The 13,142-nt window shown below is 41.9% G+C and overlaps 1 protein-coding gene across 4 annotated transcripts in view; it reads left to right on the top strand.

The window, feature by feature from the left end:
* The first annotated feature begins 467 nt into the window (after positions 1–467).
* The window catches only part of ADAMTS20 (ADAM metallopeptidase with thrombospondin type 1 motif 20), a 100,185-nt gene continuing 87,510 nt past the window's right edge, over positions 468–13,142 (top strand). For 3 of the 4 annotated variants that reach the window (XM_064448093.1, XM_064448083.1, XM_064448072.1), the window contains exons 1-2: positions 468–883; positions 1,184–1,530. In XM_064448093.1, the coding sequence (XP_064304163.1) occupies positions 793–883; positions 1,184–1,530 (438 nt within the window). In that variant the 5' untranslated portion in view covers positions 468–792. Of the gene's footprint in view, positions 884–1,183; positions 1,531–4,963; positions 5,065–13,142 lie in introns of those variants that run through there. The other variant, XM_064448101.1, reaches the window with a different exon arrangement.

The raw sequence follows: 13,142 nt of genomic DNA, 5'->3' as shown, positions 1-13,142 counted from the left end.
TGTGGAAAACCACTGAGCACCCAGGCTTGTGCAACTCTGAAATAGGTTAGCCGTGTCTCTCCTGAGTGTGTGATTATTGACTCGTTGCACACCGGGCGACACCGAACCCGCTTCTCGGAACACGGGTGGGCGACACCGAACCCGAGGGGACACCCCCGCCTTTCTCGGGGTGAGCTGGGCGTTGCCAGGCTTCTGAAAAAGCCCTTTTTTCGTACGAAATTACACCTCTCCGGGGCTCTAACGTGAGCTGCACCAGGCGACGCGGGGGTCGTGGCAGGCGGCAGGAGGGGGCGACTGGACCCCCCGGGGCCAGCCCTGCCCGCCCCGGGGCTGCCGAGGGACCGGGCGGGGCGGGGCGGGGTGGGCGGTGCCTGAAGGGGAGGTGCCGCGCGGCGGCCGCGCGCGGGGCCTGCCCTCCGCCATTGGGCGGCTCCTGCCCCGGGGGCGGGGCGGGCCGCGGGGCTCGCTTTGAAGTGCGGGTGCGGGGATGGCCGCCGCCTGAAGGCAGCCGGGCGTCTCCTCGCCTCCCCGCCGGCGGCGGGGCACGGGGAGGCGGAGGAAGGGAAGGGCCGGGGCGGGAAGGGCCGCCGTCTCCCACCCCGGCGGTGGAGTGCGAGCTGGGGGAGCGGAGGAGAGGGAGAGCGGTCGCGGGGCAGCTTCCCGCGGGAGCGGGCGTGTGAGGGGGGCGGTGAGGCGGGGAGCATGGAGGAGCCCCGCGGTGCGGGGTCGGCCGGCGGCCGCTGAGGCGGCGGCCCGGGGGCGCTGCGGGCACGGCCCGCCGCGGAGCGAGCCATGCGGGTGGCGAGGTGGCTGGCGGGTCTGCTGTGCCCCCTCTCCCTGCTCCTCACCGGGTCGCGGGGAGTCCGCTTCCACCCGGGACAAGGTAAACAAGCGGCAACAAAGGCGGCGGGTCCCGGGGTGCCCCGCGGGGCAGCCGCCGCTCCCCTGGCCGCGGGCGGGGAGGCGGGAGCGATTCCTCAGGAGGGGGGCGGCCGTGGGAGCGCCCACCGGCTGCCACGCGGGATGGGGACGGGGCCCGTGCTGGAAGCAGCCCCCCGCCCCCCCGCCTGTCAGTGGACCCCTGGCCAGCGCCGCCCGGAGCGCCGTGCCGGGAGCCGCCTGGGTGCGAGCGAAGGTTGTGTGCTGCCGCATCTGGCTGAGTCTCTTGCTCTGTCTGTTGCAGAGACCTTGGTGAAGCAGCTCTCTTCCTATGAAATCGTCACACCTGTCCGAGTGAATGAGTTTGGAGAAGTTTTCCCTCACACGCATCACTTCAGCAGGAGGAGAAGGAGCTTGGAGGCGCCGCTGGAGCCCACAGCTTTCCGAACACATTACCAGCTCAGTGCGTACGGGCAGGTCTTCCAGCTCAACCTGAGTGCCGATGCGGGCTTCGTTGCTGCTCAGTACGCTGTGGTGCACTTAGGGGCCCCGCAGAAGCAGTCCTCCCCTGATCTGCGCCACTGTTTCTACCGTGGGCATGTTAATGCCCAGGAGACTCACATGGCTGTCTTCAGCATCTGTGGTGGCTTGGTAAGCATATTGGTTACTGCCTCCTGTCTCCATTCATATTCTTCTCCTCCCTGAAAGAAATGTAGCGGGATGCCTTTGCCACTGAGCTGGAAATTCTCAGGCACTGTTCCAAGTAGTTGGTCATGAAATATCTTGGCATCGGCAGTTTGCAGTCATGATGATGCTTTTTTGGCGGGATATACAAACACTGCTTTCAAAGGATCTATTGCTGGCCTGTAATAGAATTGGTTGATGTAACTCCTGACACCAAGAGCATTATAACGGAGGAAAAAACATGCCTCAGAAACACAGTAAGCTATTGTTTTGGTAAAATGATGCCATTAGTTGGCATCAGTTATGCGTTTGTGGCTTTACAGATACTGTGTGGATATGAGTGAGGACTAATGGTACTTGAGGTGATGAGAGAACTGGCATTGATATTTTTGTTCTCCTTTTAGCAATGCTGCACAGGTGTGTCGTGTTCTAATGGGTGTGCAGCAGTGCTCTCCAGTCATGTTTCTGTTAGAAGTGAACGGGAAGCTTCTCACTAACTTCAGTGGGACTGTGCCTATAAAATACTTCTTAGGAACTGAAATGAGCAAACAAATCAGAACTCTTATGGTATAGAGCCTTTACTTATCTCTTGGTAGCATTCCTTATGTCTTCCAGAGTGATAATGAAGAAATAATACCACAAAACTGTCAACACAGTTTAATGTGTTGCTAAATTTTATCGTTCTCTGCCTAGCCACAAGACTGCTACCTAGTGCTTTATTGCATCATTGTTTATTGAATTGCTGGGGACAAGTATGTGTGACATGCACACTGTAGAAATATGACGTTGTAAGTGTTACTGTGACTTTCAGTTAAGGTTGTTCCATGATTTTGCAGTCGTTTGGGCAAGTAAAGGTGCAAGACTTCTGGTTTTGGGGACTGAAAAAAACCAGCTTCATATTCTAGTCTCTTTCTAGTAGCTGATAGAAAATAGAATGGAGTTGGCTGGATGTGTGCAGGAGGATGCAATGTGTATTAAAAGGTGTTGTGCACAATAAAATAGAGGATCAGAAATAATTGGTACTTGAGACACACCTGTTTAATGCTTGTTCTTGGATATGTGGATATATGCCACCTTGTCTTCAGGTTGAGGCCTGTAGGCTTGGGCTAGTCCTTGGAAATTACTGGAGGAGCAAGCATTTGAAAACAGTAATTCTGTATTCATCAAAGTTTTGCCTATATATCTTGTTTTACAAACTGTCATTCGTTCTTGCCTGCATTAAACAAAGCTCAATTCAAACTTCTACCAAACCCCTGATACGTTGCACTCTTAACTCACAGAGGGAGTAGGAAAGAGGAGGAACCACAAATATCTTTTTTTGTTTCCATGTTGTTTCATGTTCTAATAGATGCTTATATACCATGGCATTGAGAACAGTGTCATACTCTATATGGAATAAATATGAGAAATTTTAAAACCTCTTTTTATAACTTCTGTTGCCTGTTTTAATTCTGCCCTTGCAAACCATTGCTTTTCATTACTTGAAGGGACCACGTGTGCTGAAAATAATTATTCTGTACCTAATTAATCTAAAAGTTGTTTCAATTACCTATTATTTAGCAGTTCTTGAACTTTTCAGCCCAAGACCCTCTTCTCTGTAATAATTTGAATGTCTCACTTCTCTTGTGTCTCTCTCTGTACTTGGCTGGTACACAGCAGTTTGCATCATATCTTTCTACTCAGAAATCAGTGCCTTTAAACTGAGCCTTTGCCTCTTCTAGATGAGCTGTTTGAACTTTCACTTTTGAAGTCCAGCTTGCAGTTGGACTTCATGTCCTCAGTCATTGCCTGGCTGACAGAATGCTGTCCTGGTGTGCTCGGAACCTTCTCTCACTGCTCATTTCACCTTCTGCCTGGGCAGACACAGCCTTGTGGGAGGGTGTATACCATACCTGGTGTTGTGGCTGCTTTCCCCTAGCTAATGAGGCTGATGAGGTTTTCAGAAGAGGAAGCAGAGCCTTGCATGGGTGATGGTGCACTTCTTGTGGGACATGCCTATAGTTTCCCAGGGAGGGATTGTGTGAGGATGAAGAGGTGGTCATAACCAGCTGGTAGCCTGTATCTGTACATGATACTGTGTACTCTGGCTTGACTCAGAGCCTTCAGCCTAATATTCTTCCTAATCCTCATGGATTCAAAGTAAATGTTATGCTCTTCATGTGATGGTCAGGGGAGACAACTTTTTTGGAGTCAAGAATGGATGTGAAAGGAGGGAGAACAAGGCCAGGTAGAATTTTCCTCTGAGATCTTCTCCTCCCTGAACGCATTCCCTGCTCCCATGTGGGGCTACCTTCAAAAGTTAGTAAAAAGATATTTTTTTTCACAAGGTTTTTAAAGTTCCATAGCTTTGTGCATTCAACAAATGTACCTGCAAAAATAAGCTAGTGTCATGGTTTTAGCTGGGATAGAGCTAAGCCATAACAGCTAGTCACTTACTGTTCTTTCACTGAACAGTACCATGCTTCAGAAAGACATGCAAAGATTTAAGTGGGACTGCTGCTGAAGTAAGATACTATTTATTGTGAGTGGGGCAGTAAAAACAGACGAGTGACTTGGTAGCCCTGTGTTAGGTTTATTTTAAGTAGAATCCATTCTCTCATAGGATCCATTTTCTTCAATGCTGAACTTGAGCTTGGTGTATGGAAATTAAAATAGAAGACATCACTTTGAACTATTAGGTATAATTTTATCTTCCAGCCTTGCATATATAAGGCAATTGCTGTAGAGTAATGCTGTAAAAGCTAGGGAGGAAAAAAGGACAGGGACTTAAATAAAAAGGTACAGGGAAATTTAACAATGGAATTTTAAAAATTGCTCTGAAGATGTATGTGAGTGATCTGAAGTTAAACCAGGTACTTGAGTTTGCTTTATCCTGTAGACATCTATCACCAGGTTCTGCACTTCCTTCATTCACAGCTTCACCCTTGCTTCCCAAGTTCCTTTTCTCTTTTGCATTCTCAAGTTGAATGCATTCTCCCCCTCAAGCTATGCTTTCCCTTTTCACCCTCAGTTAAGCCTTTTTCTGAGTGTGCCACGAGCATGTACAACCCTGAGTACCCATGGAGCATTACTTAATGGCTCCTGACACCCTGTATGTAGTTTTGTTGTGTTACATTTCAGAGCATGCCCTGGGTTCAGGGAAGCAAAGGGCATAGGGAGGTTAGAAGGTCAGCGGGGAGTCTGTAGTAATTGTAAGGAGGGAGTGTGTAATTAGGGAAGTTTGGGATGCCGTCAAAGGCAGGTGGTCATTTGGAGTGGTGGCCTGGGTGCCTAGTTGAACATCTGATCATACAGGCATATTTCTGGCATCTTTAGAGTAATTTTTGAAATGTCACACTTTATTTCACTTTATTTTCCTAAGTTCTGTATCTTTTTCTTTTACTGCGTTGGTCAATTATAGCTTCCTACAAACATGGGAAACAAGATATGCTGAGGATGTCCCTGGATGCATGTAGACTAGAGAGACCTCTCAAACATTATCAAGACAGCAAAATCAAAGAGGTAAAAAAAAAAATAAAATCATTTAACTTTTGAGAACACATCTTACAAGTTTATTGACAAATATGAGCAAATACCAGTGAATAAAGTATCTTAAAATGAGGGAGCTATTACCATTTATAACTAGAATGAACCTTCAATTCACAGCAGGCCCCTGTCTGAAGAAAGAAGCTTTATTTTTATTTGTTTTAATCCTGAATGAATGCTAAAAAACAGTTTTAATCCTTTGAGAAGTCTGGTATTCTTTTGTGGAGGTCACGAATGTGTTGACTGATGCTGAGGATAGTTAAAGTAAATTTTTGTGAGCTGGGAGGATGCCTAAATGCCAAAGGCATTTTATATGATACTATTTTATGTGAGAGGGAAAGGTAAGAAAGTAGGAAAGGTACATATTTTTGGGTGGTGTATAGTGCAATTTCACTTGCTCACTAACTGGCAAAAATTAGGAGTAGGAAAGTACACGTGAATCTCTTATTGTGTGGATTTGCTAGCTATCAGTTTTCTTCAGTCTAGGAAGGCAGGACTGGTTTGTTCTAATGCAGGTGCTGGAGTTCTGAAGGTCTGCGTGACAAATTCCTTTGCTAACATTCCTTTACCTTGCATCAAGCTTACTTTTGTCTGGAGAATGGTGGAAAAACGAACCTAAGCATGGATCTTCAGAATTTCCTCAGTACAAGAAGTTGTATTTATTTTCTTACTAATATGGGTCAGCAGATCACCTTTGAGATATTTTGAAAACAGTTCTGTCTGCTACTGTGGATGGATCAGTGGCTCCTTTTCAGGAAAAGTAGGCAGTTCTGGAATTTATCTTAATGAGATGTAATTTTTAATAGTTTGGTTCTAAAAAAAACCCAAACAACCAAACAAAAAAACCCAGACAAGTCCCAAAAACTTGCAGGAAGCTAGTGCTAGCATAGCCAGCATCTAGTTTCTTGCAGAGATCTAGTACAGGAAACAGACTCCAGGTATTTGCTCCCCAGTTTTGTGCTGCTTAGTACCAATAACTTCAATGAATTAAAGTCTTGGAAAACCAATGTAGTTTAACATTTGTAACTGGAAGATATGCTTACCTTGACATAACTTAATGCTTTAACTTACAAGCTGTCATTTCAGAATACTTACCTTCTAAATCTGAAAGGTGCATTAGTTTTCAGCATTCAGGTCATATTTTAAACCTATGTGGCTTATGGACGCTCATACTAGTTTTTCTAGATTTTTATGTTAATATAAAGATTCCATCATAAGCTAGGGACATTTTAATATGATTTTTCAACTCAAGACAATCAATTTTTGCTTGGACAAGTATTATTGCTGTTGACTGGTTGACATGATGACTTTCACTTAGTTCTGGTTTCACTTGTCATAGAGGTATACAAGGTGAGTGAGTCTCCAGCCCTGAATCTCTGCAATACAACAGCCAAATTTCAGTGCTTCTGTTATCGCCCTGTGTGTGTGCTCTGTCTCTCACCAGCACAAAATGGTTTCAAGTACAAGGGTTGGCTTTGCAAGTAAAAGATAATGTTCTTTTTTTGGCTGTTATAGCTAAACAGAACAAAAAAGCATCAGGGTGTAGACCAAATTCTACCCTTTCTACATTGAAAAGGTCTACATAAAGTTTTTTTTTGTACTTTATTACTTCATTTGAATTATTAATTTGTTGTTTTTTTCTGCTTTCTTCTCTGATTGATCTTGATTTCCTTTTACTTACAATTTTAATCTCATTTACTTTGGTTTGTTTTCCTATTAGCTTTTCCCCAATATGTATTCTCACAAGCAGGACCAGCTTTTAAATTTTTCCACTTCTGTGACACTTGATCTAGTGTTTTCAACAACAGTATGTTTTAATGACTGCAGTTACCTGAAGTCTTCTCAGTCTTGCTCTGGTAAGACCAGCATCCCCAGGCTGAATGGCATGTATCTTTTACTATTGCTCTTACCTTTTTAGCTTTGTAGACACTAGGTGTTTTTTTTGCTTACATCTTAGAGTGGACCATAACACTTGAATTTACTTGAGTATGATCCTGTATCTCAGAGTCAATTTCTGCCTGCCTACCTTAGCAAAATCTCAGTTCATCAGTTTGTTATAAAATAGTAAGACAGCTTAGGTCTGCCCTGCAGCTGTTAAAAACCGCCCTGAAACATCCCCAGTACACTTTCCCCAAGCTCTTTACATCTCTGCTTTTCCTGAAAATATTTCCACAAGTGCTATGCTTTTACACATGGACCAGCACAGATTAGCAAATACAGGTGGTAATTGAAATTGTAAACTGAGAAAATACATGGGGTTGCAAATTGTGCAGCTGAAGGCCTGTCACAGAAAATGTCTGTTGGAAGCAGTAGGATCTGAGTAAGTGACTGCCTTCTCACCAGCAATTCTGCATGAATTATCCTTTACACAGGCATGTCCCAGTCTGTTCAATGTTTTATATCAAGGGTGCTCAGCCATCGCTGGCCTGCCTTTTGCCTACATCCTGTGTCTGGTAGCCTTCTTCCCTGGCAGCTGCTTGAGCACATCCTATTTGCCAGGCAGGTTGTTCTGATGGCTGCAGCCTGTTCTTAACTGCTGCCTTTATAGGAGTTCCAAAATCTTTTTCATCATTTTGGGTTTGTGACACAGGTGAATTTGCTGGAAAGCCATGGACTGCCACAGGAGAAAGGGTTTACTTACATGTATGTAAATATTCATGTTTGTTAAATTTCCAGCAAGGTACTGTGTGTGAATGTAAGTGATGAGGGTGTCATGGGAGGGGAGAGGACACAACGTATGGCTGTCAGTAGGTGAGCTAAATTACTGAAATAGTGTGCAAAACAGTTTTAGGGTTTTTTGTCTTAAATTAATGCTTCCAGCCCCAGGTGGCAGTCAACAGCTAGCTGTCATGGATCTCAGGGAACTTTGTATTCTTGGGAAACACAGAGGCTTCCTACATGAGATAACGTATCTGCAATAGTCTCAGTTGTCGTTCTGTTTTAGACGTACCCTTGTGTGGAAAATGGCAAGATTATGGTAGCAAAGTCAGATGCTGCAAGAAAAGGTCATACCCTCTGGGTATACACATATTGACAAAAGTACTCCAGGTAATTTACTGTGTGGTTGAATAAAACAGGTGAAAATCTAGTCATACCTTGTGTGTACCTGAGTGATAACTGCCAAATGGCACATATGAGGTTGAAAGGACTTTTTTGAGATATTCTCCCGGTGAGAGAGAGGTGGTCTGCATGCACTTAAAAACATCAAAGCTAGGAAGTTCTCTTTAAACAGAGATAAGTTGCAAATGTACATTTGCTTAACATTTACTGAGATAGACAAGATTATATGATGGCATTTCCCCCAATATTAAGAGTATGGATCCTCTAGGTCGGTGTTCTATGGGAATACTTAGCTTGATGATTAGTTGTGTTAAATACCCCTGCCAAAAAAATCAAAGCCAACCCCCCAAAAAACCCCAACCAAACAAAAGAAACTGTCATGTTTATATACATTTTGTTTCACCAGTTTCAACAGGTATTAAAGAATATACATGGCGATTTCATTATGGGAAAGCAGCTATATGTATGACTAAAGCTGTTACAGACAATTTTTAATTGACTTGTCTAGCTTGTTCACTGTGAATTGAATATAAAGGTAAAAATAAATAAATCACGCTGTCTCTTCCTTCCACTCAAATGAGTCTTGTTAATTGTCATGATCCCTGCTCTTTCCAGCTCTGAGATTGTTCTTGTAACATCCTCTCAAGTCTCTGTTATGTAGCTAGTCTGTTACAGATTGGATTTAGAAACTCCTGGAATACCGTTTTTACCAGGCTTCAGCCAAACTTTTTTGCTTAGAATAGCCTTGTGAAGTGATGTTCAGGATACCTAGAGCCAGGATTTATACTTCCTGCAAGAATATTTTTTCCTCTATGCATTATCCAAAATGGAAATACCTTTTTTCTATGTTCCTGAGTGAAAGTAACTTGGCAGTACAGACACTGGATCCAGTGCTACAGTTATCAGCATGGTTAGATGAGGTGTGATCTAAACATACACATAGGTAAGAGCTCTTTAGGAGCTTACATGGAATTTAAATTCCAGCCTGGAATTGTGTAATTGTGATTAACCAGTGATTAGGTGCCTTTCCAGAGTTCTGTTCAAGGTGTGATTAACTGTGATAAAGATGTGATTACTATCTGCTCATGAAATCTTAAGTCACAGAATTTGTAAGGACATGTTGTTACATCATATTTAAACTTATGATGGAAGGTTTTTTCCCTGTAATAAGCTTTTAGCATTTTACTTTATTTCTCTAAGAACTTTGTATAATGTTGCTTTCAGTCACTTCTAAAAAGCTATTCAACCAGAAAACACTTATTGCCTGATATTTATTCTCTTTTTCTTCACTGGTGTATTATTCATTTTATTACTATTTTCTTATTTATATTGTTAGCTTTAGTTTTAATACATTAGCTTGCAACCACTACCTCTTGTTCTGTCTCTAGCTGAATTACCTTCTAGTAAAAATATTTTTTCCAGATGTTGGCAGTGTACACTGATAACCTCTAATACTTTTTTCTTCAGTGAACTAATTAAGCTATGCTTAACTCTTTCATTAGAAAACATTGTAACAGTGGAGGAAGAAGAAAAGGGTGAAGGGCTTCTCACGTGATTCGGAAGGGATTTGAATTAACACAAGCGGGAGGGAAGGGAGTAATATAAAAGGAAGGGATTTTGTAATTTACTTTGACCATGAAAGTACTCTTTCTATAAACTACATGCAGGTTTTTGAGTTTGAGTTAAGAAGTCATACCATAAGGGCATGAAAAATTCTTGAGTACAGGAGTGGAGCTTACCTGGGAGGGAGTCTGCCAGTTCAGAGTTATGTTTTCCAGAACTTCAGTTGTTCTTTTAGCATTTTTCTGAAACCTCTCCAATTTTGCTGTTGGACATATTAAGATTAATTCCACATTTCTGAAACTTGCTGTATATCCCGTATGTTTTCCATGTGTTTTGCGAAGTTGCCATTATACACAAGGATGTAATTTGTATATGGGCATGGTGTACATACTTTAACCATAAATTCTGCAGCATTTATTTCTACTTCTCTTGGAATAGAGCAAATACATTGATTAAGACTATACATTTTAAGCCACTTTAAACCACTAAGACATACCATATATAGTGAGTAGCTGTGTTGATCCATTGAACCTTGATTTAATATGAAGTGTCTACCTCATCCAGAGTATTTTAAATCCAAGAAATAAATTATCTTTCTCATGTGGGTTTTCTCATAAACTTCCTCAATTCTATGCATATCCATGGTCCTGGATAGCACTCCCTGTTTGGACCACTTATTTATGATGTGTAAGAGACTGTTTTCAATTTTTTACTCCACTTCTACTGAGGAGATCTTTTAAAATGTACTTCTACCTCTTTATCTGAGAACAGAAATAGAACGTTTCAGGCAGATTTCTTGTTATATGATTTGAGAGGCATCTGTAGATGATAAGTAAATCCAGTTCATTTCTGATTTCATTTCCTGCAAATGCTTGGGCTCCTGTTTCAGCAACCTGCCTCTGTACATCTAAGTGATTTTGGTTTATTTGGTTTTACCAAAGTATCTTTCATCTGGATATTGCAGCCCTTTTCCTTGTGTGCCTAACTCACAGTAATGGCTCCATTTGTATCAGCAGAGTTTGTCACCAGATTAAGTATCACTTTTGTGAATGAAGGACTATAAAACAGTGTAGCTGGTGACTAAAGCTTTGTAGACCTGTGTGTTAGGAAAATGAGGAGGTAACCATGTGTAGCAGATGAAAATCCAGCTTTAGTCTTTCTAGAGAATTGAAAGGCTTCAAGAATCAGTGGCTTCAAGATCAATGTCTGCTTGGGTTTAAAATGACAGTTATCATATACTGCTCTTAAGATTGAGCAATGTTTTCATCTCTTATCCTTCGGGTTTTTTTGCATACAATATAAGGAGTTCTTATCAACTTGGATAGAGTATGTGCAAAAAGTTTATCTTAGACTGCTGGTGGGAGGTCATCGTAACTAGTCAGTGCTAGTAATTACTTGTTTATCTATACGATAGTGAAAAGGAGAGAATTCTTTGAGTAAAGAATGAGTTTGTTGCAATGTAGATTTTTGATAAGCTATTTCTTCCGTATCTAAACAGAGTCAATCCTGGGATACTGTGCAAGAATCAGTGGGCCAGAGAAAGTACAAGTGAAAGGAAGCCTAGCTCCATTTTTCTAAAATAGCCCAATGTTGTGGACACCCAAGTATCTGGAAAGGTGGAATCTCTGCTTTTAAGGACATTATTGTGTGTGCATGTATTAATCTTTTGATTTAAAACAAAAAGCTAAGAATAATTCTGAGGTCATGAAACATAATAAAGGATTCTTTCCTTCCAGCTGTCTGTCCTAAATTTTGGGGCTATAATTTTTGTGGTGTTTTGTATTTTCTTGGGTATAATAAAGATCTAATTCTTTTAATTTCTAGACAGTTTCTCTGACCATTTACTGTGAAAATGAGCACAGTTACTGGTACTTTTAGGTATCCTTTAAAAGAGGGAGAATCGCTTGCTTTTTACCCTTCCCTCCCACCCCTGATGACTTCATTGTGTCTTTTTTAGCACAGGATTCTTGTTTTCAGTTAGGATACATGTATCAGTTCTGATTGAGATACTTAAACTATAGAGTAGAGAAAGTTGAGCCATGAATGTTGCCAGGCATCTTACATTGTGTGTTAATTGTTAGGCTCAGCTTGATGTACAGGCTTTGGAGCACCATTTGAGTTGCTTGATGGTCTGATTTTACAGTAAGCTCTTGCTGCTATGAAGTTGCTATTTCTCCAGGAAAAATGGTTCTCTTCCAGGCAACCCTTGCCATTTCAGTTTCATTTTCATTTTTTCAGTTGAAAAAAGTATTTAAAATATGTCTTGGGTATGAGGCATGGTTGTTTTACTTCCCAGAGGAGTTAGTGTACAGTGTACGTGATTTCCATTGCTAGTACTTAAACAAAAAACTGTGGAAGGGCACATCTAGAGGAGGGGCAAGGCAGGAATACCTCTTTTGGAGTATTAGCAATCCTAGATTTTCTTATGTTGCATTTTCCCAATCCACTGGATAGGATAATGGTACATAAATATGGTTTTGAATTCCTAGCTAGGATTTTTCCTCTGGTAGCACTTGGTTGTCCAAGTTATGGGGTCGGGAGGCTGACTGGTATTTTCATGCTGATCAAACTCAAACATGTGTCTGAGTGATTTTTTTTTTTGAGTATGGAATGGTAGAAAAATATAGCCTTGTTTTTGCAATTAATTTTTTCCAGTGAAAGTCTGATATTCTGGAAGATGAGTTTGGTTTAAAATGTGGCATAAACACGTTATTAGTTCTGTGCCATTATTCTCATAATTGGTATGTTGTAGCTGAAACCATTTCTTTGTAAAATCTGAAGGCCTGTTTGTTGGAAAAACTATTGAAGAATCAAATACAGAGTACCTGCTCTACCTATTAGGAGTAGGAGGGAAGCAAAATGTATAAGTAGTATAAAGCAGTAGCAGTAAAGCTTTTGCTTACATCCAAAAAAACATTTTTAAAAAATGTCTCTTTTCTAGAAATAGGGGTTATCATATGTCAAGAGAAAAAAATAATTAGCATGTTACTGTTCACAGATAGTTTGGGGTCAAATTTATCATGTTATGGTAATTGGGACTTTAACTTATATAAAACCCATAAACATTAATCTTAGTGTCAGTTCTTACTGCTTTGGCCCTGAGTGACAGGCTCTTCTTGTCTGTCCCTGTCGTTTTGCCCAGAAGATTGCACCTACTTAGGCCTAACCGACAAGCTGTGACATATCTGTTTTCATGAGGCCCTTTCCAGGAAGGCACATAGTGTTCTCACTACGCTCGATCTGCTGTCCTCTACAAATCACATGCCCTGGAAACACTGGGTATGAGAAGGCTGAAGTGAACGTATAAAGGATTCAGCATGGTGACTACTTGCAAATAATTTAAATGAAACTGAGGGGGGGAAAGTGTTTCTGCGAGTCAGATTTAGAGTCTTGAAAGGAAAATAGTATTTAGCTGGGTCTTTGCATCACCT

This window comes from Phalacrocorax carbo, chromosome 1, assembly GCF_963921805.1.
Source record: "Phalacrocorax carbo chromosome 1, bPhaCar2.1, whole genome shotgun sequence".
Taxonomy (NCBI): domain Eukaryota; kingdom Metazoa; phylum Chordata; class Aves; order Suliformes; family Phalacrocoracidae; genus Phalacrocorax; species Phalacrocorax carbo.
The sequence above is the reverse complement of the archived record's forward strand: the minus strand, read 5'-3'. Positions and strand labels throughout refer to the sequence as shown.